The following is a 26,302-nucleotide window of genomic DNA, read 5'->3' on the forward strand; positions in this document are numbered from 1 at the left end:
GAAACCCTGCAACGGTCGACTTTCAAACTTTTTCTTTTTTTCATATTATTTTTTTAAATATATTTTTTGATATTTTAACGTGAATCAAGTGTTCTGTATATAAAAAAAAAACTATTTTTTCTTTGGGAAATAGCGAATAGTAGCTAATAAACAGATAAATTTCGGATAATTTTTATTTATTTAATTATTTTAATTTATTTTATTTGTTTAAATTCTTTTCAAAGTTTTAAGGCAATTAAAGTGTTTTATATGTGAAAAGAAATACTTTGCTTTGTTAAAGAGCGAATAATGGCGGAAAAAGGGACAGTAGTCATATCAGGAGGCATGCCCACATCACGCCCCGTTACTCCCTATAATATTAACTTATAAATTTCAAAATCCGCCCAAAATTAGAATTTAATGTATGGAACAATTGTACCGAAGCATTTTTTTATAGACCGATAAGTGGGACCACAATGGGCCAAAATAAGTTTTGTTTACAAACCGGGAGGAGGTGTCTTAAGCTAAATATTCGCGAGGTAGGCACGTGAAACATGGCGCAGTTGGTAAAGCTGTGTGGCAAGTTCGATTTGTTGCCCCGGGGGTTATGGTTTCGAAACCCTGCAACGGTCGACATTCAAACTTTTTCTTTTTTTCATATTATTTTTTTAAATATATTTTTTGATATTTTAACGTGAATCAAGTGTTCTGTATATAAAAAAAAAAACTATTTTTTCTTTGGGAAATAGCGAATAGTAGCTAATAAACTGATAAATTTCGGATAATTTTTATTTATTTCAACTTATTTTATTTGTTTAAATTCTTTTTAATATTTTAAAGCGAATAAAATGTTCTATATGTGAAAAGAAATATTTTTCTTTGTTAAAGAGCGAATAATGGCGGAAAAAGGGACTGAAGTCATATCAGGAGTTACGCACACATCACACCCCGTAACTCCCCATAATATTAACCTATAAATTTCATACTCCGCCCAAAATTAGAATTTAATGTGTGGAACAATTGTACCGAAGCATTTTTTTAATGACCGAATAGTGGGCCCACAATGGGCGAAAAATGTTTTGTTTACAAACCGGGAGGAGGTGTCTTAAGCTAAATATCCGCGAGGTAGGCATGTGAAGCATGGCGCAGTTGATAAAGCTGTGTGGCAAGTTAGATAAGTTGTCCCGGGGGCTATAGTTTCGAAGCCCTTCAACGGTCGACGTTAAAATTTATCTTTTTTTCATATTTTTTTTCTTAATATATTTTTTGATATTTTACGTGAATCAAGAGTTCTGTATATAAAGAAAAACTATTTTTTCTTTGGGAAATAGCGAATAGTAGCTAATAAACTGATAAATTTCGGATAATTTTTATTTATTTATTTTTTTTAATTTATTTTATTTGTTTAAGTTCTTTTCAATATTTTAATGCGAATAAAGTGTTCTATATGTGAAAAGAAATATTTTTCTTTGTTAAAGAGCGAGTAATGGCTGAAAAAGGGACAGAAGTCTTTTCTGGATGCTCGCACACATCACACCCCGTAACTCCCTATAATATTAACCTATAAATTTCAAACTCCGCTCAAAATTAGAATTTAATGTATGGAACAATTGTACCGAAGCATTTTTTTATAAACCGATTATTGGGCCCACAATAGGCCAAAATAAGTTTTGTATACAATCCGGAGGGAGGTTTCTTAAGCTAAATATTCGCGGGGTAGGCATGTGAAACATGGCGCAGTTGGTAAAGCTGTGTGACAAGTTCGATTTGTTGCCCCGGGGGTTATGGTTTCGAAACCCTGCGAAGGTCGACGTTCAAATTTTTTCTTTTTTTCATATTATTTTTTTAAATATATTTTTTAATATTTTAACGTGAATCAAGTGTTCTGTATATAAAAAAAACTATTTTTTCTTAGGGAAATAGTGAATAATAGCTAATAACCTGATAAATTTTGGATAATTTTTATTTATTTATTTATTTTAATTTATTTTATTTGTTTAAATTCTTTTCAATATTTTAAAACGAATGAAGTGTTCTATATGTGAAAAGAAATATTTTTCTTTGTTAAAGAGTGAATAATGGCTGAAAAAGGGACAGAATTCATATCAGGAGGCACGCACACATCACACCCCGTAACTCCCTATAATATTAACCTATAAATTTCAAACTCCGCCCAAATTTAGAATTTAATGTATGGAACAATTGTACGGAAGCTTTTTTTTTATTGACCTATTAGTGGGCCCTCAATGGGCCAAAATAAGTTTTGTTTACAAACCGGGAGGAGGTGTCCTCTGATTCCGATCGAGTCCTAGAATTTGTGTCCCTTCATTACGGGAGTTTTCTGAAAGCAGTTTCTATGATTGAACTCGTCCAAAGCAATCTTCCTGTGAGGAGTTGAGGAGGAGTAATCGTTTTCTCGCAGTTGAGTATTCAAAATCACTATTGGCGTTTTTCTTGAAGGCCAAATTACAAAGCAAAAAGCAACCCATTCTAAAGAGGGGAAGGATAATAGTTTGAGTAATTGACGTAAACTGCCAACCCTTCTCTTTGTTCGTCCTTCCCTTAACTGACCCCCATTTCTTTCCCCACCCAAGAATCTCTTTTTCTACTCTCCCAACCCCAAAAAAGCCAGACCGTCACGAAATGACACATGCCGTAGTTTGCTTGTAAATGTCTTTTCATGACGCTTCGGAAGCAAGGGGTTAACAGAGTCTTCATTCGAATGAAATTCAATGTGTTTTACACTTATTTTGTTATAACATCAAAAGAAATAATGGTGAAGTAATTTCTTTGAAACTTTCATTAAATCAAATGACTACATTTCAATCGCCGTATTGTAGGATTGCACAGTTTTTTTTATGGGGGGGGGGGGTGGAGGGGCCACTTCTGCAGAAGGTAGATTAGCGAAGGGTCGCATTCACATTTAGTCATGTTAGCCGAAAATATAATTTTTATACATACATTTAAGCACTAAATGTTTTTATCAGCAAACTTGCTAACATATTTAGAGAAAATTAAACACTGAAATATTTAAACATAAAAAATACTTATATTTGTAAGTTTTTGCTTTCATTTTTCACAATAATTAATTTATCAAATATGTATATGAATATTGGGAGGGGGATATACATTCTAACCAAAAAGAAACTTACAGAATGAAAGTGCAAAAAATATACGCATTTTATAGAGTAAATTTGAATCAAATATTCTAATGAAGGAAAATTTATGTTGAAACTAAAACCAAATTAAAAGAAATTTTTTATTGCGTTCAGAAGTTCCCGCGGTCCGTATATCAACACTCGACGGGCCGCATGTGGCCCGCTAGTCATAGGTTTGAGTACCCCTTCTATATTGGAATGACAGTGCGAATAGGCAAAATAACATTGCGTCAATGGAATATGAAACAGGACTATAATGAAGCGGTCGCTATAATGGGGATCGTAATAATGAGCTTAGACTGTAATAACTTTTAAACATTTTATTTCCTTTTCAAACGGCCTATGTAGGGGTTAAGGAACTGCCCTTGCATCAGAAAGGTTCTGGGTTCGAATCCCGGGCAACGTATGGATGTTCTTTCCTTCTCTGTACTATCTGTCCTTACTGTGAGAGCAGCGTTGGTCCACCTAATATGGTACCCCTGAAAGAGAGGCCAACAAAACGGCTGTAACTGTAAACTGTAATGCTATAACTGTAAACCAACAAGTGTAAATTCCTGAAATGACGAAAAAATGTTAGCACAGATGGGCATTGGAAAAAGAAAAAAAATTTCAAATTTTTTTTTATTAAAATTGGAATAAATGTTTAATTGCACTAAACTTGGGCTCAATGATCTGAATAGCATTAGTCGTTTAATTGAAATAATTTTTAAAGAGAATTATTTAATTTTTAAAGAGAATAACAAATTACCACTTTGTTGTTAATTAAGTAATAATGTTAATTTTGTCTTTAGAAAATGTTTTACTAATTATTTCTAACACTGAATCTAATTGAGATAGGTAAGATATAGCTGAAAAAACTGTTGCGTAAATAAAATAAAAATATCTACATTCTCTTCTCTAGGATGAAAACCGATTATAGTTTGTGACGCTTACATTCTTTTTTTTTGGGGGGGGGGGATGTTAGCAGAGATCCATTTTTTATCAATGAGTAAAAAAAAAAAAAAAACTGAGAGAAAAATAAAATTTTCTCAATTCTCTCGGTTTTTAAGACAGGAGTGATTGTGAGCCCAACTCAAAAATCCTGAAAATTTTTTGAGTAAAATCATTAGTGACGCATTTAAAAAAATAACGTCTTTATAAATTTAAGTCATTGATATTTTTGAAATTCTAAATAAAATTATATGCATCATAATTTAAATGAATTATTATGTACAAATAAGTTTACTTTTAAATCTAATCACATTTATTATTCTACCAGATAAAATGAAAGAGATGCCAAGTATAAATTCTAGTCTAATATTTTTAAATAAAATATGCAAGAATTTTTATACATAAATATAATCGATGATTTCTTGAAACTTCTGGACCTTGGATTTCCGGAAACCTCCAGATCACGGTTGGACAAAAATCCGGAGCTGATTTTTTCAGCAGCAATATCTTCTGTGTTAAGAGAAAAATTCGCTGTTTTTTATGCTTTTTTTTTAAATTCCCTGTATTTTCCGGAGCCATGACAACCCCCTATTTAATTCTGTAAGACAGAGGAACGATTTCTGATCAAAAAGTTCTTTAAAAAAAATAATAAATAAATTTATATCTCTGTAATTTGACATTACAATTTAAATCTTTATGGATGACAGTAGTATGTGGGGCACTATAGACACGGAAGTGACGTCATAGTCAACCGGAGCCTATTTCTGCCCCAACCGGAAGTTGTTTATTTCTGATCATATACAAACCGGAAGTTGCTTATTTCTGCCCACATATAGACCGGATGTTGCTTATTTCTGCCCGCTTGCTTATTTCTGCCCGCCTGAAAATCGAAACTTCGTCTGCAGCGTCATGGGGAGCTTATTTCTTTTTTTTCTTAAGCCTAATATATTTTTAGTTTCGGTTTCTGTTTTTAATTTAGTTTCGTTCTTTTAAATATTATTTAATTTATTAGTTTTTGAGGGTGGCAACACTTATTATTTTAATATTAGTTTTTAAGGATGGCAACATTTAGAAACTTTGTTATTTGGGGGAGAAATTGTGTATTATGAAGTTATGACGTCATCTTTTATTACATAACACATAAATGATATCATGCTTTTGATCTAGTGGTGCCATCTATGTGGAGATTTTATAAATAAAATAACTTTATATCTATTTTAATATTTAAATCTGTTTTAATATTATTTATTAAATATAATTAAGGCTGAGGATCGAACTCGCGCCATTAAAAAGCCTTCGCGGGTCAGTAGTTGGATATCATAATCACTGACCCACGAATGCTTGGTTAGATATGGGTTAATAAGTTTAACTTTTGTATTTTGAACACGTGTATAAATAAAAACTGTTTGATATCGATATCTTAATACAGTTTAATCGATATAATTTCACTTAACCTTTGATAGTTATTAAATAATTATTTCTGACCCTCTTAATGTTATTATAACTTTCTCTGGATGGCAACGGTACTGACCATACACGTGTTTTGTGTGATAACACAACTACTGATTACAGAGCGAGTCATTCTGATAAGGTATAACAAGTTGGATCTTGGTCTATGACGTATGTGTTGAATTCAGTTCCTTTCACTTGCGCTGGTAAGTAGTTAAGCATGTGACAGTTTCATATTTTTCTGATTGGCTGTTAGAGTTATATTTCTTTTGTTGGCAACGATTAATACTGTGTTGATTATAATTTCCCTATCGTATATAACCAGTTCCTTTGCTCTGGCGTATGTAGTTACTTCGTGAAAATTGTTAATATTTATTTCTTAAGTGGAGTTTTACAGTCTTTAGATAGTTATGGAAGCCAACTCTTCATTAAAAAGAAAACACGATGAAATTCAAGTAAGTACTTCTATATTTTTTACCCTTATTTTATCTTCATGTGTAATAATATTTTTATTTAATGCTAATAGATTTTCCAGGCTAAACATAATTTTTAACTTCTTTTACTAAATGTTTTTAACACTCCTATTCGAAACTTATCCTTATATTTTACTTTTAAACTTTACATTAAATATTAATATACAATTTGCTTAGAAATTATATTTTACTCTTAAACTTTACATTATATATTAATATACAATTTACTTAGAAATAGTAGTTCGAAATAATGTAGTTAATGTCTAAACAGTAATTAGGTTTTGCTTGTTTGTTTTTCTTGGTGACTCAAAACATTTCTTTTTTACATTTTTAGGATGAACCAAAGAGGAAAGGTTTGTTCCAGGAGGGAAACTTTCCAGAGTATTGCTATCCAATTGGTGAGGACTTATTCGTTTTGGCCAGCACGTATAACAAGAAATCAGCCATTCATATACGAAGGTTTAACAGGTATGGAGACTCATACTATCCTTCAGGATATGGTATAACTCTACAGCCTGAACAGTATAATACTTGCTTCTGTCATGGTCCACCGACATGTATCTTCGGCATTGCAGACATCAATATGGCTTTGGAAGAGATCCCTCCAGCTAATCCCCGTGAAAAATTTTATGTGCTGATGAATGACGAGGGAAAGTATCTGCTAGTGGACGAATATACCTGCAGAAGTGGCCGCGTATACAAGCACGAGACGGAAATCAGTTTCAAACAGTGGAGAGAACTACAGAAGTGTCGAGATAGTGTGACATTCGGCTATATTAATTTAAAATACAGGTCCGTGGACTTTTTGAACATTTTTCAAGAATCCACCCATCAACAGTGTCCAGTGGTGCCAAAGAATTCAGACATCAACGAAGCGGGTCCTATTATGAAAGATTGCCTGAAAATTGTGTTGTATAAACATATTGGACTGAAGAAAGGTCTGAAGCCTGTAGACAGGTCTGCTGACTTTCTAGACCAGGTTGTGTGCAGTGTTCACGATTTCAATAAATCTTGTTTGGACTTACATGAGGAGAATATTGCTCTGGATTTTAATAATGAACTAAGTGAACGAAGGTTGTTTAGACAACCCCTTAAAGACTTTTTGTGTGAAGGTTTTTTAAAAGAAATTAAATTAGATACTTTATTAACTGCTGCTAAAAATGATTTTTGCAAATAAAATAACTTAAGTTTTAAAATATTTTGTTGTTATTTTTATATTTTGTAAAAATTACTGTGAACTTTTGTTTTCAGAGGAAACGAGATTTCTTTTTTTCAGCAGGCATGAATTTTCTTTTTCAAAATAATACTTTTTTCAGGTTCTTAAAATAGAAGAAGAAAAAATTATTGCTGCAATACAATATGGAAAACTATTTTATACTTAAATAGGTATTATTATTTAATTTTATTGAAATTATTGTATACCGTTATTTTTTAAGAATGTTTATGAGAGTTAATTTTAACTGTTAGAAATAAAACTGTTATTAGAGAAAAAATATTTTTGAAATAGGTTATGGATCATTTACTTTCATCAGTTTATACGAAACCTGAACATCCAGGAAGTTTTGGAGGTGTAAATGCTATTTATAATTCTGTGAAAGGTAAAGTGAAGAAAAGTGACGTTAAGAAATGGTTAGAGACTAAAGATTCTTATACTTTGCATAAACCTGTGAGGCATAAATTTAAACGTAATAGAGTGATTGTTGGAGGTATAGATGAACAATTTCAAATTGATTTAGTTGACATGCAATCTTTAGCGAAATTTAATAATGGCTTCAAATATTTGTTAACTTGTATAGATTGTTTCTCAAAGTATGCGTGGGCTATTCCTATTAAAGACAAATCAGCCAAAAATGTATTGCCAGCTTTAAAAACTATTTTTAGAGAAAGAAAACCTGAGAAACTGCAATCAGATAAAGGAACAGAATTTACTAATAAGCTTATACAGCAGTATCTTAAAAATTTAGGAGTTCATTTCTTTACAACGAATAATGAAACTAAATCAAGTATTGTTGAGAGGTTTAACCGTACTTTAAAAATGAAGATGTGGAAATACTTTACAGAATATAATACGAAAAAATATATTGACGTCATTTCTAAATTAATCCATAGTTATAATCATACCAAACACAGAAGTATAAAAATGGAACCAGCCTCAGTGAATATCGATAATCAAAAAGAAGTCTGGAATAATTTATATAGTGATAAGGTGAATATTGATAACCCTGTTTTTCAAGTAGGTGACACTGTTAGCATTAGTAAATCAAAACTTACATTTGAGAAAGGATATGAAAATAATTGGACTCGAGAATTATTTGTCATAGATAAAATAGTTCATCGAAATCCTGTAGTGTATAAATTGAAAGATTTAATGAATGAATCAATCGAAGGTACCTTTTATGCAGAAGAATTACAAAAAGTAGTCAACTCGGGCTATTATCCCGTAGAAAAAGTTATCAAAAAGAGAAAGAAAGGAGGAAGCACGGAATATTTTGTTAAATTTCTAGGTTATCCTGAAAAGTTTAATGCCTGGGTGAGTGATATTCAAAAAGTATAAATAGTGAAACTTAACCTATGAAGACTCATTCTCAAAAATGTCTTTCTATGTGACGTTACCCTCTGATAGCTCCATGCAGTTTTTTCCTAACAACAAAATTTCCCATTTTAAGACGCAGTTACCGATACCAGTTAATCTAAAAGCGGAATGGGAAGTAGGCCTATCTGAAATCATCTATCCGCATTCTTGGCTGAACGTAAATGAAAGTAACAATTATTTTCATTACAAGATAAGTAACGGTAATATCATATCGACTGTTAAGCAAACAATTGATGTGGGCTGTTATGAATCAATGTTCGATATTGTATCAGCTATACAACTTGCTTTACCTAAAAATCCTAGTCGATTTACAATAAATTACAATAAAGCTACGAAACGAGTTAAAATTAACGCCGTTCAAGGTTGCAGCCTTCACTTAGAAAAGTTAGGTGAATTGTTAGGATTTCAACGTGATGCAATCATTACGGGTAACCAGAAAAGCTAATTTGTGGCTGACGCGTGGTCTAATTTTTCCGTTTTTTACGTCTACTCAGATTTAATTTCACCACAAATTGTCGGAGATACGCAAGCTCCTTTACTGCGGATCGTTCGAATAAAAGGATATGATGGTGAAACAATTAGCCAGTATTATGATAGACCTCAATACTTACCTTTAACGAGACACTCCTTTCAAACTATCCATGTGGAGCTCAGATTGAATTCAGGTGATTTCGTACCTTTTGAAAGTGGTAAAGTGATTATAGTCTTACATTTCCGCATGAGGCAAATACTATAAATAGTACGATGCGTTTTTTGAATCATTCATTTGAAGAGAAGACGTCAAGATGAGTGTACCGTACGTTTGTTGTGCTGAAAAATTCGAAGATCATTATGCGAGTCAAATTGGCTCGGGTTTGCCCTATTATAAAGGTGTTAATTTCCAAAAGGGCTATGGACTTGGTGGTATATTTCGTCGATTATTTAGAGCAGCACTACCCTTTTTAGTAAGAGGTGGTAAAACTATTGGAAAAGAAGTTTTAAAAACAGGAACTCGAGTAGCATCTGATGTATTATCTGGAGAAAACTTTGAGGAAGCCGTCAAAACAAGAACTAAAGAAAGTGGAAAAAATCTAGCACGAAAAGCTATTGATAAAGTGCAGTCTATGGTCGGGAAAGGAAACTATAAAAGGAAGCGTAAGAAGCAGAAACGATTCATTTCATCTAAAGCACGCAAAGTGAGTGGACGTGATATTTTTGATCCATAAAATGGCATTTTTGTTGAAAGATTCTCCTGAGTGCGTAAAATCGGAATTGGAACTTTTTACTTTACCTGGAACTCAAACAGTTATTCAAGATGGTCAATGGATACAATTTCATCCTCTTTCTAACGTTTTTGATAATGCTCCCGTAGAGTTTCATGTCTCTGGAAGTGTAGAAGATTACATAGATCTCAGTCAAACACAATTGTATGTGAAAGCGAAAATAGTAAAAACGAACAATACAGCTATCACTAAAGATGATGTTATAGGACCTGTGAATTTATTTCTACATTCATTATTTTCTCAAGTAGATGTGTCTTTAAACGATCGTACAGTTTCCAATTCAAGTAATACCTATCCCTATAGGGTCTATATTGAAACTCTCCTAAACCATGGATATGATAGCAAAACATCTCAATTAACTGCTGAGTTATTTTATAAAGATTCTGAGGATGGTTTAAATAAAAGAACTGCTTTTTTCAAAGAAAGCGCAACAGTGGACATGATTGGCCGCATTCATTCAGATTTATTTCATCAAGAACGTCTTTTACTCAATTTAGTGGATTTGAAAATAAAACTAATAAGAAGCAAACCAGAATTTTGTCTACAAGGATCTGAAGGATTTAAAGTAGTATTGGATCATGTCTCTTTATTCATTCGAAAAGCTCGTGTGAACCCTGGAGTGCTTCTTGGTCATGCTAAAGCACTCGAGAAAACAAGTGCAAAATACCCCATTAATCGAGTCCTATGCAAAGTGTATTCAATTCCTAAAAGGAGCATGTCTTTTATTCAAGATAATATATTTTCGGGTCAAATGCCTAAAAAGGTTATTATTGGTTGTGTAGATAATGAAGCTTTTCATGGAACATTGACAAAATCTCCTTTTGGTTTTAATCATTTTGATTTAAATTTTATTGGAGTGTATGTAGATGGACAACCTGTGCCCCATAATCCATTGGAACTCAACTTTTCACAAAATCAATACATTCGTGCCTATCAAACTTTATTTGATGGAACGGAACGAATGGGTCAAGATAGAGGAATATTTATTTCCAGAGAAGACTACAGGAACGGAAATACATTATTTGGATTTAATCTCTCCCCAAATCTATGTTCAGGAGAACATTTAAATCTGATTAAGCATAGCAATTTGAGATTAGAACTGAAATTTGCCAAATCACTGGAAAAAACAGTATGCGTTATCGTTTTTGCCGAATTTGAAAATTTGATTGAAATTAACAAGTCAAGAAATATTTTATTCGACTTCGGAAATTGAAGAATGGATGGATTGCAACTATTCTACATTTTATCGCAAGATAAGATAACAACACCTTACTTTCAAGGCGTATATTCAAGAGATACGCTTCCGAGTCTCCGAGAAAACACATGTGCTATCACGAATTCAGATGACTCATCACAACCTGGAACTCACTGGCTAGCGTTATTTGTGAATGATCAAAGACAGTTAGAGTTTTATGACTCATATGGGAAACCTCCCGGATTTTACAACGTGAATACCGCTTCCTACACGGACGTACTATGGAATTCCAAAGTGTTTCAATCACCTACATCCAATGTATGTGGACAATATTGTATTTACTTTTTACTCAAACGCTGTCAAGGCTATTCTATGTATCATATTTCAAATCAATTATATGTAAATGATTTTCAGATGTATCAATTTGTAAAGAAAAAATATGGTGTAAGATTTGTGTTTAGAAAATAAAAAAGGAATGAAACTAAATCTAGTGTCTCTCATGTCATTATTATAAAATTTTACATTTAAATATTGTTATGTAGGCAATAGTGTAACATTTTTAATTCTTTTTAACAAAATTTTCAGAAAATATTTTTATTATTGAGGAAAACTTTCTATCTTTTATGAAAATATTTGTTTTTTGCAAAAAATTTTCTCTTTTAAGATAATATTTTTTTGTTTTTGTAAAAAATATTTCAAACGTTTTAACAAAATTTTTCTATCTTTTAAGAAAACATTATGTTTTTACACAAAAATTTTTTATTTTAAGAAAATATTTTTACTTTTTGTTAAAAATTTGCTAGTTTCGTAAAAATATTTCAAACTTTTTAACAAAACTTTCTAATATTTCAGAAAATATTTTTATTTTTCAATCTTTTAAGAAAATATTTATGTTTTTGCAAAAAGGAAATTTCCAGTTTTTCAGAAAATTCTATCCCTCTTTCTAAAACTTTTTGTATTAATTAATAAAGGGTGAAATTTTTCCTTGATAATATAAACTTTTTCACCTGTGAAAAAAATGATCAATAAAGACAAAATACATTTTAATAAAATAAATAAAATTTTATTCAAAGTTTCACCCAAGCACTTCTGCGGGCATACATCATAGGTTTCTTAACAATTTTATTTTTACTATACAATTTTTTATTTACATCTAAATGTGATGGTAATTGAATATCATTTAATGTTTTTAAAAATACATTTCTCCCCACTGGAGCTGATTTTCTATTTCGCAAAAAGTCATTGATAAGATTTACTATATTACTTCCAGCTTCCAGGAACAGTTTTATCTTCATGAATAATTTCACCTTTAGCGTTCCAAAGGAGAGATTCATTATTTTTTAAGAATTGATACATATCTTTAGCTTTTTCTTGAAATCGAACTGGAACAGCAGTTAGAATTTTTCCCTCCAAGTCTTCAGTTTCTTTTTTGATATTTGAAGAGATCTCTTCTGCAGACTCTACTAGAGGATCGTCTATGTTCGTAATTTCCTCATGATCGGTTTGAGGTTCTGGTTTTTTCGGTCTCGAAATTGAAAAGTGCGTATACTTCTGCAATATTTGTAAATACAGAGTTGCTTTCTCGTCATCTGCTAAGTCCTTTTTCTGAAGAATATTCTTCATTTGTTGATCCAATTGTGATAAGTGTTCCGCTACTTGTACTCTATCCTCCGGAACCAACACAAATTTCTTACTGTACTCCATGAATTAAAGAACTAATCACAGAAATAGCTGCAGGTAATAAAAATGATAAAAATCCTTCTCCTTTCTGTACAAGAATTTTTTTCTTCTTATACAATGGCAATTTCTTCTTAGAAAGTTTTCTTAAACTTTCTTTATGAGGAGCTAGTTTATTTTTCTGAGATTTCGTGAGTGGTATATTACCACACAATACATTCAATACACACTCACACAAAGTTTTTATTTCACTTTTTGAACACTTTTTTAAAAGAGACTTGCAATGTTTAGTTTTAGAGATCAATTTCATGAGCTCTAATGTTCGCTCATTACATACGGACATCTTACTTTCAAATGATTTGAATTTCGAGTGTCTGTCCTATTTATAGGTGTTGATAAAAGTTGAAAACCTTCAAAAACAATGGTTAAAGTTGTCATCTAATTTCCTTGAAATTCACAGTTGAAATGAAGTTATCGAGGCTGGTACACATAATAAGTATCTCCAGGAAACATACCAGTACGCATGCGTAAAGATTCTTCCGTATCACACTTTAAATCAATGAGTAAATAACCGTAAGGTTTTGATGTGGCATCAGCATAACATTCTTGAAAAAAATTAACTTTTCGAGGGTACAATTGACGTCCTAAATGTGTAATTTGCGATTGATCTCTTCGATTCTTAAATAATACAAGATAATGAGCATTTAAGGATATTTCTCTCATTTCCTTTCCTTTATGAAAAATGTTTTGAACCACAAAAATAATGCTGAGAGATTTATGATGGGAAAATTTTGTAAATAATTTCGTCAATTGAGGATCATTTCCCAATTCACTCATGAGATCATCAATCACAATTAATGCATCTGAATATTGATTCAAATCGGAGGGAAGTCCTTCTTGAAAAACAACATTAGGCATCTCATCATATAATTTTTGATAAACGCCATAACACCATACCACATGTTTTGGAAAAGGATGTATCATTTGGTTTTCAATCACATTTTTTATGAAATAACTTTTACCACTACCAGTTGGACCTGCGAGGACAGCTGTAAAGGGATGTTTGAACTTCAAAAGATCCATGATGAATGAAACTCTCGCCACCTCTATTTATCGTTATCTCTTATCACCACATGATGAGTTCAATCCTCAGCATTAATTATATTTAAATTAAATAATAAAATAGATTTAAAGTTATTTTATCTCCAACATTCCCACACAGATGGCGCCACTAGAGTTAAAATATGATATCATGTATTTATTATGTTATAATTAACACGTGTATGGTCAGTACCGTTGCCATCCAGAGAAAGTTATAATAACATTAAGAGGTGCAGAAATAAATATTTAATAACTGTCAAAGGTTAGGTGAAACTATATCGATTAAACTGTATTAAGATATCGATATCAAACAGTTTTTATTTATACACGTGTTCAAAATACAAAAGTTAAACTTATTAACACATATCTAACCAAGCATTCGTGGGTCAGTGGTTATGATATCCAACTACTGACCCGCGAAGGCTTTTTAATGGCGCGAGTTCGATCCTCAGCCTTAATTATATTTAATAAATAATATTAAAACATATTTAAATATTAAAATAGATATAAAGTTATTTTATTTATAAAATCTCCACATAGATGGCACCACTACATCAAAAGCATGATATCATTTATGTGTTATGTAATAAAAGATGACGTCATAACTTCATAATACACAATTTCTCCCCCAAATAACAAAGTTTCTGAATGTTGCCATCCTTAAAAACTAATATTAAAATAATAAGTGTTGCCACCCTCAAAAACTAATAAATTAAATAATATTTAAAAGAACGAAACTAAATTAAAAACAGAAACCGAAACTAAAAATATATTAGGCTTAAGAAAAAAAAGAAATAAGCTCCCCATGACGCTGCAGACGAAGTTTCGATTTTCAGGCGGGCAGAAATAAGCAAGCGGGCAGAAATAAGCAACTTTCCGGTCTGTATGTGGGCAGAAATAAGCAACTTCCGGTTTGTAGATGGGCCGAAATAAGCAACTTCCAGTTGGGGCAGAAATAGGCTCCGGTTGACTATGACGTCACTTCCGTGTCTATAGTGCCCCACATACTACTGCCCCACATACTACTGACGACCATTATAATTTTTCTTAGCATTTATTATATTTCGATTCGATTAACCTTATTAGAATACAGAGAATTGAATTTTGGTGTTAAATAACAGATTGTAATTAACAGTTAAGATTATTTTTTACTTGCTTTTTTTTCCACTATGCAATATCAGTTTTTTTCTCTGCATTCATTCTAATAGTTTTTTTTTTAAACGAACTTTTCTTCGAGATCAACTTTTCCAAAATATTTCAGAACATTTCAAACTTGCTTCAATCAAACGCATTTTATGGAAATGACCTTGAATTGATTTTCGAAGCCACTTAACTTCTAGAGCAGTGGCGGCCCGCGAGCCACATCTGGCCCGTCAAGCCTTTTCTGTGGCCCGCTCACTAAAATATATTAGTTGTCATTTTTTGCGGACAATTTTCGTAAAAAAAAATCTATATGGGTTTAAAGTACTTTTCTTTGTTAAAAAAAAACCTAATTTCGTAGTTTCTCTGAAACTTAACATACCAACAGTGCAAAATATTTATTTCTCAGGTAAAAATCTACTTCTTATTTTAATTTGTAATTCAATACTTTTGCTTTGTACAACTTGATAAAATTCTGACCGTAATATTTAATGTTCCTTCAAACATAAAAGAGTCCTATATAAAACATTGATAAAATTGCGGCCCGCCAATTGACTGGTGTTTTTAATTGCGGCTCCCGTCCTCATGTAAGTTGGAAACCCTTGTTCTAGAGAAAGTAGTAAAATTCCTTACCTTTTTTGTTTGAATTTCAAACGAAAAACTCACACAAAATTAACGGATGTTATCAGTAGCAATTTAACTTAAGAACACATGTGATAATGTATGTTTAAAATTACTTTTGTAATAAATGCAGCGATAATTTTATACATAAGGTTAGCTTTTTTTAGTTGAAAATGTATGTAGCTTGATAGTGTAACGCTGGATAACGTTTTGCTCTATCCTAGCTTTCCATGCAGATTTCTTTTATAGTTAAGATTTATAAAATAAATAGCAGATATTAGTTTACAAGATAGAGGTATAACAATTGCTATTTTAATTATGTCTAGTGTTTATGAATTTAAAACCTGTTTTGTGTTTTAAAAGGTGATTTTCTATTTAACGAATATTCCATATAACGAACATATATGGTTTCGTTAAATAGAGGTCCAACTGTGTATATATATATATAATCTTAACGAAACTTTATTTGTTCCAAATCAAGTTATTTAACTCTATTAATCACGTATCGGTACAAGAGTCGGTCGCAGGTGGGTATCCGCCTTCATTCAATAAAAAATCATCTTTACAACCTTTAAATAATACGGGTCTTGTTCGATGAGACGGCACTTCTTGTCCCATAATAGATTGAACATAAAACCCATTATTGAAATCGTGTTCGATATCGAGCTGTTTAAAAGAGAGAGAGACGGCAACTGCCTGTTGAGCGCATGCTCCGTTAAAAACGTCACAGAAAACGATGATTTTACGGGATTCGTTACTATTTTTAGATTCTCTCCGAAATCGTCTGCGCTTACCAGTGTCAGTAGGTATTTTGTCTTTCCCCACAACACACGCGCGGGGATGTAGTTCGTTCCGATAAAACAACGTGTTCGTTCCATCGTTGGTTTTGGTTTTTATTTTATTCGCCTTTTATCTCGAGAAGAAAAAGAAGCAAGAAAAAAAAAATGATTTACTTCCTGGAAAATTCATCGATCATTTACTTCGAAGATCGGAACACACGTGAGGGATTCTTTGTGAAACGATTCCATGGTGGAGAAAACGATTTTGATTTTTCATTCTAAAAGATTTCGTTTGGTTTTTTTCTGCCTTGCTTCGATGCGGAGGAGAAATTTTTAATCAAGAGTTATTTTCTTCGGAATTCTTTTTTTAATTAATCGCTCCAATTGATGAGGCGGATTTGACAGGATTATGACAACCCTTTTAATTGGTGCTTTTACAATAGTTTGAGCTTCCTTGATACAACGTTTTACATATTTCATCACCACTAGTCTTCACCGCGTGTGATTCAAATTTTTGTAATTTGATATTTATTTTTAATAGCACACGAACTAGCACTAGAATTTATAAAACGGGACCAATTGTAGCTTTGAGCTCGTGATTTGTTTTATAGTTAATAACAACGAGGAACAACGTGCACACTATTTTATAACAGATCATAGAACTTGCATTTATTCTATTTTTAAGTTAAAAGAATATATCAGTGACACAAGTGTTCTTTTTTTTGTCTCACTGTTTAATGATATTCTGTGGAATTTTTACCGAAGAAAAAGGTCAAAAGTCAAGCTGGAGGCGATCGCTGGATACAGTGGCGACAATAACAATACTTCTCTGACAAAAATGACCGCTAAAAAACCCAAAAGGAAAAGTGCCATAGAGGCGAGGCGAAGGTCCGGCAGTACATCGCATTCCATTAGTCGAATACAGCTGTCCCTCCTAAATAGTGGTCTGCTGCCCATGAATGAGGATGAAAAACTCATGTCGCTCATTCCTAAAAATCCTATAGAACTTTCGGCTTATTCGAAACATGTTAACCTGCTCAGAAAATATGAAGTGCTTGCCAAGATCGAATATCAGGTAAGTTCTTTACCAGTCAATTAAGTTATGTACCGTCCCTGGCCAAATTATTAGACGCACTATAAGATTCTATGCAAAATCTTAATTAATCAGGTGATACTATAACAACTTTATTGTTTTTACGCGGCTGAAACCGGTTTGCACTTGCTTATACGTTCGTGTATCAATTGGTTAACATTGTAATGCAATACGTTAGAAATAAATGTAAACAGGAAGTATGTTAAAAAACTCCTGAATAAAAACCCATTACATATAGGTCTAAATATGAAGTATTGCCTATAAATTCGTGCAAAACATGTCATTATTAAAACACTACAATGCGTCTAATAATTTGGTCTAATTATTATAATATACTAATATAACACCTGATATAACAAATATTCTACATTTATATAGTATATCGTCCAATTTATATAAGCGTCGAATTTATATTATATATCGCCAATTGATACGCTAACGTAAACGAGTGCAAACCGGTTTCAGCCGTGTGAAAACAATAAAGCTGTATAGTATCACCTGATAATTAAGATTTTACATAGAATCATATAGCGCGTCTAATAATTTGGCCAGGGAATGTATGCTGATAATCCTCGTATGGTGCCGTCGAAGTTTCGGGAATCTTGGTATAAAAACATAGATAAAATACTCTCCAAAGTTGGTGATTATTTGTCTAACTTTGATGATTTAACTATAGTTATATCGTCCAATGATTATTGGCGGGTATGGGAAAATACAGTGATAAACCATACAAGTATTGGTGTTTGCTTCAATACAAGTGTCTCATATCCTGAAGCAAATATAGTATCTCAGAAAATCTCTGTTATTCCATACACTTGAGAAAAAAATCTATTTTAATTCCTTTACATTTTTATAGTTTGCACTATCTTGAGTAAAATTTAATCTAGAATCCGATTGCAAAGGTCTTACATTGGAAACTTTATCATTTTGAGTAAACAGACACCAATACTTAAAGTTGCAATTCGATGTTAGAAATTTCAGTTGTATTTTACTCCAAAACGCAATTTCTATATCCTACAAACCTTAATTTTTTTTACATAATTTTATTTAATTTTCGATCAGTTTAGTTAGTATCATTGAACTCCTACTAGTTAAATCATTCTTTTTGCTGTGGTTTTATCTATTTATTATTTTATTTTTTGCCTTTTCATTCAAAGAATGTTCTAAAATAAGAATCGTCGCAAGACTTAGCGGTACTCTGGGAAAAACATTTCGCAAGGCCTTTTCTCTTTCTGCGAGGCGCACTGTTTATAATTTCGCTTAAATATTTCAAACGCATTTTTTTTTTAAAAAATGAATTCTTGCTAAGAACGTCACTTTAAATTTTTTCTATTATTAATATTTCTCATTCATTATTTTACTTATTTATTTATTAATAGATTCATGCCATTGTTTAAATTTCATCGATGATTTTTCGAGTTCGAGACAATAAAAACTAGAAGTGTGGAACTTTATTTCTAAGAATACAAATTAATTTTTCTTTTATATATAATCGTTTTGTTATTAATCATTTTAAACTAGGTTTTATGTCCGGCAGTTAAAGTCACAGTTCTGGTTCTGAATCTAGTCTAGTTATGAATTTGTTTTTGATACATATGATTAAGATGAAAATGAATAAAATAATCCAAATTATGGTTCTCTTTTGAATGAAATTATAAAAGAACAGCCATGAAAGTTGAAAATGATTATTAGGGAAGCATATTTCTCGATTAAAGAATTCAATTATTTTATTTTGATTTGAAAAAAAAACACGAGTTGAAATAATAATGCAATTCTTTATAAATGCACGTCCTTTAAATAATTTATTCAATGTATTGTTGTTCGAAAAATTATGCGTAGAAAAATTACTTTGTTCAGAAGAAACCTGGAAATTAGCTTAATAATGAATTATTGATTGAATCTAAGTATAAATAAAGGTTTCAAAAATCAATACTAATTAAAAAGAATTCTCCTAGAATCTCTTTAATTCTTCCACGGAACCCTAATGTTCCGTGGAACAATATTTAGGAATCAATGTACTTGAGATTTATGTCCTTTCTTCGCTGATCAACCCCCACAATTACTTAGAAATCACCGTTATTGCAAACTGTTGAAATGTTTTAATTTTTTTTTCGCCGAAGAGATTATTTAGCAATGTTTCGGAAATTAATTCGTAATTCGTAATTAATTAATTCGTAAAATTTATTTTCAATTTTAAATATTTCAAAAAAATTATTTTAATTATGTGTGTTATATGATAGTAATTATAAAAAATAAATATGTCTTGCTTTACATTTAATTACTGTGAAACAGTAGCTAATAAATAAAAATATTTAATGTTACGTAAGAACCTTAAAACGAACCATAAGATTACTTTTTAAAATAATAAAGGAATTATATGTTTAACTTTAAAGCCTTTAATTTGAAAATAATTATCAACAACGTAATAATTGCCGAAAATGATATTAAGAAAATATGATAAATAAATATTATAGGTAAATACTGTTAAATAAGTGGTAAACAAATAATGTAAAGGAAAATACATTCATATTCTTTATTAATTTTACGCAATTACAGTGAAATATATCTGGATCTTCTATTTACAACAACATCATGTGATTTTTCTGTTTCGTGAAAATCCAGTCAATGGAATTGTGACAGTTGTCTCTTAATGATAGATAGGAAATGCATAACAGCTGATTTTAAAGAAAAAAATCGTTGATTGTATTGATTAATTGGTCATAATTCATTGAGAATGTTATGGTAGCAAACTTATTTATATTATAAAAGATCAACTGAGCCATAATTCCAGGGCATTCCTTAATGTTTTCAGGAAAAAAGGGATAATTAAGAGTTTTCTATTCTTCATACGCTGATTTAAAAGAAAAATCATCGATTGATTGATCATAATTCATTGAAAATATTGTGGTGGCAAACTTGTGATTGTTTATGTAAGAACCACTGAGCCATAATTCCAGGGCATTCTTTAATGTTTCCAAGAAAAAAGGGATAATTAAGAGTTTTATATTCTTCATACGCTGATTTAAAAGAAAAATCATCGATTGATTGATCATAATTCATTGAAAATTGTGTGGTAGAAAACTTGTGATTGTTTATGTAAGAACCACTGAGCCATAATACCAGGGCATTCTTTAATGTTCCAGGAAAAAAAAAGGATAATTAAGAGTTTTCTATTCTTCATACGCTGATTTAAAAGAAAAATCATCGATTGATTGATCATAATTCATTGAAAATATTGCGGTAGCAACCTTGTGATTGAAAGATTCACTGAGTCATTATTCGAGTGCATTCATTAACGTTTCCAGGAAAAAGAAGAAAGAAAAAAGAGTGAGAATTTAGAGTTTTCTATTCTCGAAATCCCTTCTTTTCTTTTTAGCTGAGACGTTCTTCTTTAGACACACCTGCTCGTCAGATAATAAAAATAAATAATAAAAATGTGTGTCAGAACTGTCAGAGTTCTTCATAAGATGACGAATTGTGTCTAACAGGGTTGTTGTCACCGCTCGATTACTAGAACTGTTTTTATTTCTCAGCAACAGATTTTTTTTGGAATATAACCGCGAGCACAGTAAACATTCGTTCGTCTTAACTACCTTCTTTTAAACACTAAATTTTTGTGGTCAGTAGTATTGGTCATAGCAGTGGTTCCTAACCTTTTTTGGCCTATCGCCCCCCCCTTCTATCTTTCTATCTATCTATATATATATCTACATCTATATATATATATATATATATATATATATATATATATATATATATATATATATATATATATATATATATATATATATATATATATATATATATATATATATATATATATATATATATATATATATATATATATATATATATGGGTGATTCTTTTTAAACATGACATTTCAGACCAAAACATTTCTTCAAATTTAAAGTCTTCAAAATAATCTGAAATTTTTTTTGCATACTTCTTTAGTTACATTTATTAATATCTTACAGACAGCACTGTAGTTTATTGACATTTGCTCCAGAAAAAAAATAAAATAGAAATTCACCAAATCTTGAATGCCAGGAAAATGACATATTAGCTTAGAAGTTTAAAAAACAGTCTTAAAAACATAATCAATCATTAAATAAATAAATAACTTTGATTACATCCAACCATATTACAATCATACATAAACTTGGTGTTAGGTTAATATTCGCTTTTCCTCCTCACAGTATTATAAGTTAAAAAAAATTCTGTTAACACTTCAATGTCCTGGCATTCATAAGCCAGGAAAATGACAGCCAGGATAATGACATATTCGCCATTTTATAGCATATAACTTGACTTTAATTTAATGCTTTGGCCTAAGACGCTTACATTCTGCAGAAAACAACAGGATTTCTTAAAATAACTCAGATAAATCTATGTAGTTTAGATTATTAATGATTTCAAGAAGCCAGGAAAATGACAACACAAAAACCTACTCATCTTGAAAGATTTTTTGAAATAGATTTTGAACCAGAAAATTGGTTCTTTATTCATGCAATAAGACATGTTCATATAGGAGGATATCTAATCAATCTATTAACATAAGATATTGATTGCTGGCTCTATCGATTTTGGTTATAAACCACTAAATAAAAGTAGCCAAGAAAATGACAGATTTTCTAGGGACGAACAAATTATTGAGAGAAAAAGTTATTTTAAACCAAGTTTTCGTAAATAATACCCTCTGCGTATATTCTAGAAATGCTTACACCGGTAGAGATAAAAAAAAATTGGATATTGAAAAATTTATGGGAAATTTTGAAGCTAGTTATTATTCGAAACATTGTTTGGGACATGCCAGGAAAATGACATTTTGAAGTTCAATTAAATTTTTTAACTATACAAAACAGTCAATGCTAGTGCAAAGTCATTTTAAAATGCTAACAGCAATGAAATTTATAAAGAAAAGAATTTAAAAAAAAGTTCTTTTAGTATTATAGTATTAGATCTTGGAGCAAGGGACAGTGAATTGTCATATTTTGTGAGAATCACCCATATATATATACATATACATTCGGCCTGGCCAAATTATCAGACGCACTATAAGTTTCTATGTAAAATCTCAATAATCAGGTGATACTATACAGCATTATTTTTACACTGCTGAAACCGGTTTGCACTTCTTTATGTTCGTGTATCAATTGGTTAACATTATACTGCAATACTTTAAAAATAAATACAAATAGGAAGTATATAAAAAAAATCTCCTGAATAAAAACCCATTACATGTATGTTTAAATATAAAAGTATTGCCTATAAACTCTTGCAAAACGTGCAATTATTAAAACACTATAGTGCGTCTAATAATTTGGTCCAATTATTAATACCTGATATAATAAATATTCTATATTTATATAATATATCGTCTAGCTCATCCAATCATCGAATTTATAGTATATATCGTCTCAGTTAAGCAACTGATACACGAACGTAAACAAGTGCAAACCGGTTTCAGTCGTGTAAAAGCAATAATGCTATATATAGTTTGTCTAAAGTAAGAACTCCCCTAGCTATTCGTCTGGACTCGTGGTGGTGACTATGGTAACGAGGTATAACTATTTCAAGTAGGGGTGGGTAGAAGAGAAGAGAAAAAAAAATCTTTTGCTCCGGTCTATTGTGTTAGCCCTAGAGTGAAGAGAAACTACCCTCCTAGAAATGTGCTATTCTTGTTTCCATAACAGCAGACGGCTTCAGACTATGTGGCGGGGGGAGTTCTTACCGTAGATAAACTATATCACCTGATAATTTAGAATTTGCATAGAATCGTATTGTACGTCTAATAATTTGGTCAGGAACTGTATATATTTTTGCTCTATAAGCATCAATAATACTAAATTGAAAAAAAAAATTTTGGACGTTTTTTTCTATTTTTTTAATAAAAAAACGGATATGTGAAGGGAAATAATTAAAACAGGAATACATAAATATAATTAATGGCTGCGAGCTATATCCTTCCAGTTGTTCCCTTTCTGGTTGGTTTTTTTAGTTTCTCGCGTTCCGCTGACCGGAATTTGCCAAAACTTGGCGATTATTTCACCACAGGGGTTTCCGCTACGGTAGCTTTTTTCGCAAAATGCGAAAAGACCCCTCAAAAATGCTAAAATTCAACAAAGCATTTTCGCATTTTTGCTAAAGGATTTTACTAAATTCCATTAAAATAAAAGCTTCCGCGAAAAACCATGACGCTAACATCTTTAGCTGCCTTAATTTGATTAAAACTAATATTCGAAACAGGTGATTAATCAACCATGTAAACAATTTGTTAATGATTAATATTGAGGGCCCTGAAAGGGCATTTAACTTTCAAGAAGCATTTGTAAAATGGGCAAACATGAAAGAAAGGAAGATTGTTAATTATAAACCAAAATGTTTTGATAAATAATAAATGTGTTTTTTTTTTTTGTTATAGGTATTCTTTTTGATATTCTTGTACATTAAGCTATTCTTTGTCAGATAACTTACAGTACTTGTTTGATATAAAGTAATTTTATAAGCCTAATGGCATTTTAGCATTTTGCTAAAACTTTTTTTCAGATTTTAGTTTTTTTGCTAATGAATTTTTAGACTCAGCTTAAACCCTGCCACAGATCACGATACAGAAATCTCCCCTTTTTATTTCTTCCTTTGACCAAAAAGAAAGCGGCTATAATTAATTTTGACCGGTTAGTATTCGTAATAACCGGATATATCACTTCAACCGTAACACATATACAAAGAGGCACACCCATGTCCCAATGCCATATAAACCATTTAATCACATTAACCAAAATTCATTGGTTATTTTTAATAGTAACCGGTTAAATTGAATAATTTGCGATATTTATCACTTTGACCAAAAGAGGCGATTATTATTAAATATTGACTGTTTAGTATTAATAATAACCGGATTTATAACTTTAACCGTCACATATACAAATGATCGAGAGTGAACTTTACTTACTTTACTTTATTTAAAATAAATTGGGTGCCTAGGCCGCGCAGCGGCCTCTAACCCATCCATCATGAAAATAATACAGTGTATATAGTCATTTTGAGTTATATGATAGTATGGTTACATAATAATATTGCCATGACTAGAAAGTACAACTAGATCGAAGGTTTACATGAATTGCAAAGAAAATTGAAAATAGCCATGATTAGATATGAAAACATGATATACAAACTTAATCTGTGATATTTACATTGATGATCAGTAGAAATTTGAAATTTAGTGTTTAATGTTGATGATAGCGTAAGTATATATAAAATCGGGAGACAAATTGATGAAAGCATAAATATTTACAGAGCCAGGAATCAGAGTTGATGATAACAAAGAATATACAAAATCGGTAATCAGAATCAGGAAGAAATTACAAATTTTGCGAAGCCTTAGTGGCGTAATCTAGTGTGAAGCATTCAAGATTATTAAATTGTAATTTATAGAGATGCATATTTAAAGTCAGAGAAGAGTTCAGTTTTAGTCCTAAAGTGAAATTATTCCGGAGTAGTCTCCCTCATAATTGTTTGCAGCAGTTGAAATACATCTCGGTTTTTTAAGAGTTCTTTAAGTTCTTTGATAATTGATGCAAGTCTATGGGCTTGACCTATCGTTCTTGATGGGATTGTATCAGGAGTTGCACGAAGGCCTCTCCTGGGGGGACGGTTGCTGCAACCTGTGTAAATCGAGAGTGAACAGGAAGATTGCTTTAAATATTAATGATTTGAAATATAATTTCTAGTGGTAGTTACGATTGAATTATTATTTAAGAGATAATGAATATACAAAAAAGAATTGAACTTCTACCACTTTTTACATTTTTTGTCATCTGTGTTAGCGACATAATTTCATTGTTTTGGTTCAGCCAGGATTTGTTCAATACTTATAAAAATTTAAAAGTTAGTGATTATAATGTAAAAATTTTTTTTAACTTCACAATGAGATATAGTTATTTGAAAATGCTAAGCGCAGTGGCGAATACGAATGCATTAAAATACATTTTTCATTCTTATTTTCGCAACCATTTTCAGTTTTTTAAGAGTCGAACGAACCTATAGGGCTATGCGCTACATTTGCATTCGCCATATCGTATTTATAATGGAAAGTTAAAATTGAATATGAAAATATGCTTTTATACTATATATATGTGTATATTTTCAAATCAAAAGTTTTAACTCACAAGGAAGAAAAATTGTCATGTAAAAAATTTAATTTAAAACGCATTGCCACTTGTGTAAACTGAAATTATAGGATTTTATTTTATATTTTATATCGGTCGTTGAACAGCCGACCTAATTTTATGGGTTTACGACTACTAATGTTCAACTCCGTAGCCTTGTCATTTTGAAACCAATTCAGAAGACAAGGGAAATCCTGGATCGAGTATTGGGAGATATTTGCCTTTGTGATGGACTTTGTGATGGACTTTGTGATGGACTTTTTGATGGAGCTAACCCGCATTTGTTACATGGAGAGGAAAACCACGAAAACCTCCCACGGTTAGCCTCACGGCAAGGGAACTCTAACCCATTATACGTCTACCATTGAGGATTTTTCACGTCCGCACTGTGGTCGGTGCAAGCCGGATGCGGAATTCGTATCGACCGGAATTCGAACCCGGTTCGCCTCATTGGAAGGCGAATGCTCTATCCCCTGAGCCATCGCGGCTCAAAGTTATAGGATTGTAATCCGTTTAAAACTTGTCGGGTCAGTCTTGACATATGTTTCTGAAGCTTGGACGATGACAACACTGGAGGATAATTGTATCGCAATATTGGAGAGAAAGATTTTGCGAAGTACTTGGTGGTGTAAATGAAAACAATAATTGGAGAAGGAGATTCAACTTTGAACTGTGCAAGATTT

At 31.4% G+C, this 26,302-nt stretch overlaps 3 protein-coding genes across 4 annotated transcripts in view; all 3 read left to right on the plus strand.

Annotated features, from left to right (window-relative positions):
• The first annotated feature begins 5,809 nt into the window (after window positions 1–5,809).
• LOC147815977 (uncharacterized) lies at window positions 5,810–7,321 on the plus strand. The gene is made up of 2 exons (XM_087157948.1): window positions 5,810–5,971; window positions 6,324–7,321. Exons 1-2 carry the CDS (start codon window positions 5,927–5,929, stop codon window positions 7,164–7,166), a joined length of 888 nt encoding a protein of 295 aa, XP_087014074.1. The 5' UTR covers window positions 5,810–5,926; the 3' UTR covers window positions 7,167–7,321.
• Window positions 7,322–9,788: 2,467 nt separating this feature from the next.
• LOC147815978 (uncharacterized protein F54H12.2-like) lies at window positions 9,789–11,593 on the plus strand. Its single transcript, XM_087156679.1, has 3 exons — window positions 9,789–10,128; window positions 10,267–10,973; window positions 11,582–11,593. The coding sequence occupies exons 1-3, from the start codon at window positions 9,789–9,791 to the stop codon at window positions 11,591–11,593; spliced, it is 1,059 nt and encodes a 352-aa protein (XP_087012805.1).
• A 4,783-nt stretch (window positions 11,594–16,376) lies between these two features.
• Window positions 16,377–26,302, plus strand: part of LOC107440418 (receptor-type tyrosine-protein phosphatase kappa) — a 99,662-nt gene continuing 89,736 nt past the window's right edge. For both annotated transcript variants that reach the window (XM_043054733.3, XM_043054732.3), the window contains exon 1: window positions 16,377–17,432. In XM_043054733.3, coding sequence (XP_042910667.1) covers window positions 17,196–17,432 — 237 coding nt within the window. In that variant the 5' untranslated portion in view covers window positions 16,377–17,195. The remainder of the gene's footprint in view (window positions 17,433–26,302) is intronic.

Source organism: Parasteatoda tepidariorum, chromosome 2 (assembly GCF_982258835.1).
Source record: "Parasteatoda tepidariorum strain Cologne lab strain chromosome 2, Ptep-v5.0, whole genome shotgun sequence".
In the NCBI taxonomy this organism is placed as follows: Eukaryota; Metazoa; Arthropoda; class Arachnida; order Araneae; family Theridiidae; genus Parasteatoda; species Parasteatoda tepidariorum.

Coding starts and splice junctions, on each gene's coding strand:
- LOC147815977 (XM_087157948.1), top strand. CDS start 5,927: ATGGAAGCCAACTCTTCATTAAAAAGAAAACACGATGAAATTCAA. Junction 5,972..6,323: donor GAAAACACGATGAAATTCAA/GTAAGTACTTCT, acceptor TTACATTTTTAG/GATGAACCAAAGAGGAAAGG.
- LOC147815978 (XM_087156679.1), top strand. CDS start 9,789: ATGGCATTTTTGTTGAAAGATTCTCCTGAGTGCGTAAAATCGGAATTG. Junction 10,129..10,266: donor TCGTACAGTTTCCAATTCAA/GTAATACCTATC, acceptor CTTTTTTCAAAG/AAAGCGCAACAGTGGACATG.